Below are 8,587 nucleotides of genomic sequence, written 5' to 3'. Positions count from 1 at the left end.
CAACTTTCAATGACATCATACTACACAACTTTCAATGACATCACACTACACAATTTTCAATGACATCACACTACACAACTTTCATTGACATCACACTACACAACTTCCAATGACATCACACTACACAACTTTCCATGACATCACACTACACAACTTTCAATGACATCACACTACGCAACTTTCATTGACATCACACTACACAACTGTCAATGACATCACACTACACAACTTTCACTGACATCATACTACACAACTTTCAATGACATCATACTACACAATTTTCAATGACATCACACTACACAACTTTCAATGACATCACCACAACTTCCAATGACATCACACTACACAACTTTCAATGACATACTTCACAACTTTCAATGACATCACACTACACAACTTTCAATGACATCACACTACACAACTTTCAATGACATCACACTACACAACTTTCAATGACATCACACTACACAACTTTCAATGACATCACACCACACAACTTCCAATGACATCACACTAGGCAACTTTCAATGACATCACACTACGCAACTTTCAACGACATCACACTACACAAATTTCAATGACATCACACTACACAACTTTCAATGACATCACACTGCAACTTTCAATGCACAACTTTCACTGACATACTACACAACTTTCAATGGCATCACACTATGCAACTTTCAATGACAACATAACTTTCAATGACATCATACTACACAACTTTCAATGACATCACACTACACAACTTCCAATGACATCACACTACGCAACTTTCAATGACATCACACTACACAACTTTCAATGACATCACACTACACAACTTTCAATGACATCATACTACGCAACTTTCAATGACATCACACTACACAACTTTCACTGACATCATACTACCAGGGTTCGTACACTTAAAGCAAAACAAAATTCCAGGACTTTCCAGGGGTTTTTCGTCAATTTTCCAGGGGTATTCATATTGATTTTGGCCATTTTCCAGGGGTGTTGACACTAAAGTATATTTTTTGAATGACATCTATTTGTCTGATGTGGACAAGAAGAAATTAACAAAGGTTCCCATAATATGTCACAAAACATTTTAAAGACAATCAACACTATGCAAGATGTTGGTTTCAAAACCACGTTTGCACGCTAAGATTAACGGAGAAACCTCTGTCATACCCCCTAAGTAGCAGTTTTGTCAAGCTGGTGCATTGATTGTGTAAGATTGAGTCGCAGCATTCGTCAGTCTAATTCAAACATATCCAGAAAAATAAATTAAAAACTAAAGTTTGTCCTCGTTATTGTATGGTTTGACGTTACTAGATTTATAAGTCACCTAAAATAATTTTTTTCTTCAAAATTTAAAATAAAAACGTCATTTACGTAACGAAATTTCGAGCTATGAATATCTGAATACATTCATCGCTTGCGTCTCGATGTTTATGTACGGATGCCACGAGTTGCGGAACATCGTGATTTCTCAACTCAACTTGACAATTTACGAATGTTACTGTACCGACAACATAAAACAGTAGTTTATTCTTTTAGAACATGTAACACAAATACCCATTTATCGACGACATAAAAGTCACAACCGTACTTCCACAACCCGGAAATTCAACGGCACTTCCCGAGGCCCTAGCCCTGGTATTGCCATGCCTGGGCTTAGTATGTCGACTCGTGCGCCGAACTTGTAACAATTTCTAATCGTGGTTGATGATGCTTTAATACTCGCTACAATGTAACGATAATCTTGTTAGCAGACCTACTTTTACCCCCGGCCGCGGCCGGGACTGTTAATGCAATATCAATGTCCCTGAAATGACGACTGGGAGATGGAGTAGCAATATATGCAAGATCGAAACAAACACTGCGGCGCCCCCATTCAACTACGCATAGGCACGGTCTGTGGGGCAAAGTGTCTCATGTACCGATCGTTTGACTGTCTGGGTTTAATCGGCGTGAATTTTGATTCACCACCGTGGCGAAAGACTTTGAAAATATTTTCGCCATTTCACATTTACGAGATTCAGAACAATATGAATGGGTGGCTCGAGCAAACATGACGATCGTCAATATTAATCGATCGATTGATCATGATCATTTTCCAGGGTTTTCCAGGGGTAGGGCGCATTTTCCAGGGTTTTCCAGGGAGGGTTTGAAATTCCAGGGTTTTCCAGGGTTTTCCAGGACCGTACGAACCCTGTACTACACAACTTTCAATGACATACTACGCAACTTTCAATGACATCACACTACACAACTTTCAATGACATCACACTACACAACTTTCAATGACATCACACTACACAACTTTCAATGACATCACACTACACAACTTTCAATGACATCACACTACGCAACTTTCAATGACAATAATAAAGCCTCTTTATTAGAATATATACAGAAAAGAAACAACAATATGAATACATAGGATGATAGCCAACAACATTGAAGCTACCTTGTGTACATAGAACAGTGAAAACGTTTGCTGAAAATACAACTAATAGTGACAAGAACTGATCACGGCAAAGATTAAAATCTAATTAGAACATCACTTTTCACTGGTTTATGAATAAACCGTAATAAAATATTTTGATAAATTTTTTGGATAAATTTTTCAAACAAGGTGACAGGATAACAGGAACATTTCAAGGCAATGCAAAAGTGGCAAGAATTCCTCCCTATATATGTAATGAACTGGGCCATTCTACTATAATTATGTACAGGAATAAACCATTAATGATTTATTGGTAGGGGCTAATGGGATGTTGACAAAGAAGGGCTACTAACTCCAATTTCAAAATAGTAATTTTTTCTTTTCTCTTCATATTCATAACATGTTTTGTAACAAAGCACCCTCAGTGTTCAGTATGAGTTGTACAACTTCTCAATGTTTGGTATAACCTGAAAATCTAATGGACCTGTCATATAAATACTGCCCCAACCCCCAACCACCCAATGTTGCCCAGAAGTTTTTCTATCCACTGCACACTTGTAACAGGCGTTGATTATAAATACTACCCCTCCCCATCAAATGTTGCCTGGACTAGTTTTTTCTACCCACTGCTCACTTGTAACGGACCTTTCATATAAATACTGCCCCCCCACCCTCCATCAAATGTTGACTGAAATAGTTTTCTCTATCCATTGTACACTTGTAACAGACCTTTCATATAAATACTGCCCCCCCCCCCATCAAATACTGAGTAAATACTTCAGTCACTATTTTTTTTATACACGGCAGGTGAGTAATGGACCTTTCTAATAAATACTACTCGTAAATGTTATGAATAATTTTGTTATCCGCTACACACTATTGACGGACCTTTTCTTCCTTTTTAAAATAAATATTACCCTTCATTAACTCTTAGTGAATTGAATAATTGTGATATCCACTACACTCTTTCGTAATGGACCTTTCATATAAATACTGCCCCCCCCCCCCATATAGCAGTGAATAGATGTGTTATTGACTGTTAATACATAGCAAATAAGTTTTTTTGATGGCAAATTCTTAAAAAGCATTTCATATTATTGACTTCTCACTTCATTCCTTCCCTTGCGGTTAGCTAGGTACAGGGTACGGAAACAGTACATATATTTCAAAGAGTCGAAATGAAAAGTTATGGATGAAGTGTTCCAAAGGCATATATGCAAGGAAGATGAAACGCAAAATGTTCCTGTCGGCCCATCAACATAAAATATCAAATTTGAATTTAACGGTGCTTCTTTGTTACAAGTATATGACTGGAACTATACGACTCTACAGTGAGTGGAATATATAAAACTGATGAGAGTGAAAGTCAAATCATGGACACGACCCATTGAGAAAACTCACATCATGACAACTTGCGATCAATGGAAGGTTATACATCATGTCAGGTATTGGCCACTAGAGGGCAATATTCATCTTGAGACTAAACCTGAGTGTTTGCTGATCCCCGAGCCATCGCATGACCTATCAGTTCGTGTGAGGACGCAGGTAAGTAGTAATCGCCATCTTGGATCTGCCATATTGAATTACCATGCGATCACTAGTTACCTGCATATGTACCTACGTACGTATGCAAAGTATGCAGGGACTAGCGAACACCGAGTGCAGTTGTTGTCCAACAGACAATGATATACATCTTGCCACCGATAGCAAGTACACATGACAGCTGTGGCCACACGAGGGCGACAATCTTGTGAACAATTGCGAGTGCACACATTGACAGCTGTTGGCCACTAGAGGGCGATATACTACACCTACCACATATATAGTTCTGAACTCCTTGCTATATATAGTCAGCAAACCAGGCTAAGCTGACTGACAGTTGAGCAACTTTGTCTACATAAATTCATCACCTGTTACAGGTAATGTTGACTCAGTTACTGAAATATTACAATGACTTTACATAATACGAAAAGTGGGATCTTAGGTTTCCTATCTTTCAAGCATTAGACTAACTAGGTTGATTTGATTTCCCGCTCTTTCTATTTTTTTGACCATTTTAGAAACTTTTGAATAATTTCTCTTCATAAATACTATTTTTCATAGAAAGCATATTGCTATCAGTTCAGTGCTACACTGATAAAAACATAACAATGACTAACACATTAATTTTGAAAAAAAAAATAATAAAATAAACAAGTGCAAACAAAGGAAGTGTGAATTACATATTTTTTTGAATGATATTGCTGTTTGCATTACTTTTCTTTCTTTGTACATGTATTTATACAGTACTCAAATAACAACCAAACATTACACAACGCACTCTGACATCTCCACAACACATTGACAACACCCTGGTATTGGCCACCAGAGGGCGCTATTTATCTGGAAAAAAAAACACGGGAACAAAAGGAGTTGCCATAGTAACCATAATGGCAATCCTTCATTAACCAAAGTCTACTGAGAAATGGCGAACTGGTTATGTTTATAAGAGCTTTCTTCAAAAATAACAGAAATTAGGTTACAAATGCAAAGGAAATTGCAGTGGTTGACTTGGATTCGTAAGTTTTCATAATTCCAACATGTACATTTTTTCTTTGTTTGCCTCACATTGGAATCGTCTCACAGAAAGTGTGTAATAAATTATGATTCAGGTCAAAGGTCACCTTGCAATTATGAACTAGGTCACAGGTCACCCTGCACTGTTAAAGAAATATTCTACGATTCAAGTTGTCAAATTTGAATGTCAACATGGTTGATAAATGGCAGACTTAGTTTAGTATATGCATGACTATTCTACCCTAAACACCCCTTCTCCCCCATACAATATGTATCGATCCTAGATTTCAATACAGGACCAAACTAATCCATCAGAAATAGGGAGGGGAGTATGAAAACAGGTTTACAAAATGAGGTGCTAAAAGTGGTAAATATTTTTTTTTTCAAAAAACTTGAAAAATGTCAATCGTGCCTTTTTTTAGGACTATGATACAAAAATATCAACGTATCAAACAATGTCCTCACCACGGCGAAAAATGCTGAACAACATTTTCCTAAATCCTAAATTCCTTTGATTTTGTTGCACATATAAACTTCACTGAGAAGTATTTCCGGCATAAACTCTTCATAAAAAAAAACTAGACAGTCTACCACACAACCTTGGCGTCAGTAACATCTATCGGATAAATTTTTCTAAATGGCAGCTGACACACCAAAACGTTTGTAGCAGCCAACTCTTAAATATGAATAAAGATGTCTTCCGTTTGTCACATTTTAAACTTTACAAAAATTTCTTACATCTGTCAGACACTTTTAGACTTTGAAGTCTGTCCACAGATAATTCTTACTTATATAGTCACTTGTAAGCACAGTTCAACTTGTATGCATTATGTTACAGGCAAGCATTTGTACAGGCAATCTTGATAACAAGTCAAAACTTAATGAACAACTTGCGCCAAGGACTCATAATCCTCAGATCCACGAACCAATGTCTTTTTCTATGATAGCAATGGCGTCACTACGTCCCATGGCCGTCAAAATGTGCATCAATTCTGTTAATGCCCGGTCTTCTCGGTTCCTTGCTTCCCACAAATCTAGAATGTGTTCAGTTGGACTTGGTTTAGTTGCGAAGAAATTAACATATCTGTTGTAGAAGAGAAAAAAATTATTGTTAAAATGTAACATTATGGCAAAATATAATATTATGGTAAAATGTAACATTACGGTAAAATGTAACATTTTGGCAATATGTATCATTATGGTAAAATGTAACATTACAGTAAAATGCAATAGTTCGATTCCTTCAATTCAAACATCTTGAAAAAGGCCTGCTGACTTACAAAACTATAGTCAACGATTCAAGTCCCTTACTGATGCATTATACTCAAATAAAGATTGCTAAAAATTCTGATCAAGAACACTACAATATTTTGCATCACAGTGTAAACAGCCTCTCACTGTACATCACAGTGCATCACAGTATAAATTACAAAGTATGCACTCCACAAGGCTATATATGGCTACAACACAACAGTAACCATCATAGCACAACACTGCATCACACTCTGTCACAGCACATTGCCATACTGCCTGGTTAACATACACAACACTACATCACAATACATCACAATATATTGTAGTACTGCCTGGTTAACAATCGCTGACAAACACATCACTACAATACAGTGCATTACAGAATTAAAACTCACCTATCTACGTGAAGCTGCCTGGCTAACAACCGCCAATCGTTGCCTTTCTTCATAGGCCTATCCAGACAAACACACAGTTTACTCCGTGTGGGTCTTGGAATCCTAAAGACAGTACTGGGTGGATCTAGAGTCATAGAACTACATCCTGAGCTGGAATTTGTTGTCACTGTGGATGATCTAGTTCTACCGTGACCATACAACATCTCTGGAGGGTACTGAGATTTTGTCTACAACAGAAAAACAACATACAGGTGTCAAATATTTGACCATAACTAAATACTATTTTTTTTATTCTGGGTCGTTCAAAAGTTGTTATACCCTAGTCTCTCAAGAAGTCCAGAGAGGGCCCCATCTCAAGAAGTCAAGTGAGGGCCCCATCTCAAAGAGTCCAGTGAGGCCCAGTCACAAAAAGTCCAGTGAGGGCTCATTCTTAAGAAGTCCAGTGACAGCCCAATCTCCAGAGTGAAATGTTAAACGCAGGAGGAAACCAGAGTGCCCTTGAAAGGTCTACACTGTAGAGACAAACTGAACAACACTCTTCTTACTTACAGTGTGGAATATAATAATCAAATTAAAACTAAGGTTTGAATCCTGGCCACAGAGGTAAATGGTTTAATCACTTGGCCAGAGACAAATGAAATAATTAATTACAAAATGATGATTCAGCACTTTATCTCAGTATTTGTAAAACCACAAAAATGGCTGTATTCATGTGGGAGAATGAGAGTGTGGTTTGAAATGAGCTGCCTTTTCATCTTTCAGCCAATTTGTGAAAGAGTAAATAAATCTTATTTTGGACATCTATTTTATCATTAACTTTACTGCAAAAAAAATAAATATAAAAATTCGAACAAAATATTTTCATTTTCATGTACTTTTCTTGAAACTCATTCTGCTGCATCTATTTTTGATAAAACTAGGAACAGCACTGGAAATGTTATATTGCGTACTCCACAGAAATTGATGTTGTCAAAATCTTTGTGTCTGGACAGTACAGGCTACCAGAATTCAGCTGCAAAGGGTGGCATAGCAAACGCTCAAAATATCTCAAATAACCCCTTCCCAAAAGATCTAGAGGTTTGTTGGTTTGTTTTTCTTACCTCATACACATTGGTGGCGATGACCAGGGTTTGTTTTTCGATACCTCCTGATGCCTGGCACACATTTATCTTACACTGTATTCTATTGTTACTGCGATCTAATCTCTCCATACTGAAGGCACAGTGCAATGCATTCATACTGCCACTCCATATGTGATAGAATGGAATCTCCTGTAAAATGAAAAGGATCAAAATATTATTTATCGAGTAATATACCTCTAGATTTCAATTCTACAGTATATCGAATACTGCAGTAAATGATACGAAGGCTGACAAGTAATGTGTCAGGCAGTTAGCAGGTGTTATCAATAATGTAGTCATATCAATAAAAACAAAAGTCCCACAAAAACTTGCCACTAGAGGTCAGCTGAAGGTATTTTGTAAATACAGAACTAAATATAAATAACGTTGTCAAAGTATTCTTCCTGTACAAGATTTTCCAAAGCTGCTGGGTCATAAAACCAAAGATGGACATCCAAGGTTGTCACTAGAGGGCAGCCTACCTGATGCCAGTTTACTCCTCCATGATTTCATCTATACTTAGACAAAGATTAGCACCACTGCACTGTATTCTACTGTGTTTGCTCATAAAGACAAAAGGCAATATCCAATTTTGCCACTAGAGGGCAGCCTACCTGATAATTTGATGCCAGTTTACTCCTCCAACCTGGCATGATTTCATCTATACTTAGACAAAGATTAGCACCACTGTCTATGTATTCTAATTGCTTGGGTTTGTCCAACAAGTGTCCACCTAGTCTTTGCTCTACCTGGACTACACCCTGAATAAAAAAAGATCAACAAAACTTCATAAATCACATACTTATTATGTCATCTTTTTCGAC

At 37.2% G+C, this 8,587-nt stretch overlaps 1 protein-coding gene across 1 annotated transcript in view; it reads right to left on the bottom strand.

Annotated features, from left to right (window-relative positions):
- Positions 1 to 5,410: 5,410 nt before the first annotated feature.
- LOC144452133 (netrin receptor UNC5C-like) overlaps positions 5,411 to 8,587 on the bottom strand; it is a 98,750-nt gene continuing 95,573 nt past the window's right edge. Inside the window, exons 13-16 of the mRNA XM_078143162.1 lie at positions 8,378 to 8,524; positions 7,743 to 7,913; positions 6,643 to 6,869; positions 5,411 to 6,077 (exon numbers count right to left, since the gene is read on the bottom strand). Coding sequence (XP_077999288.1) covers positions 5,906 to 6,077; positions 6,643 to 6,869; positions 7,743 to 7,913; positions 8,378 to 8,524 — 717 coding nt within the window. The 3' untranslated portion in view covers positions 5,411 to 5,905. The remainder of the gene's footprint in view (positions 6,078 to 6,642; positions 6,870 to 7,742; positions 7,914 to 8,377; positions 8,525 to 8,587) is intronic.

This window comes from Glandiceps talaboti, chromosome 22 (genome assembly GCF_964340395.1).
Source record: "Glandiceps talaboti chromosome 22, keGlaTala1.1, whole genome shotgun sequence".
NCBI lineage: Eukaryota > Metazoa > Hemichordata > Enteropneusta > Spengelidae > Glandiceps > Glandiceps talaboti.
Note: the sequence above shows the minus strand (reverse complement) of the source record. Positions and strands in the feature narration are given on the sequence as shown.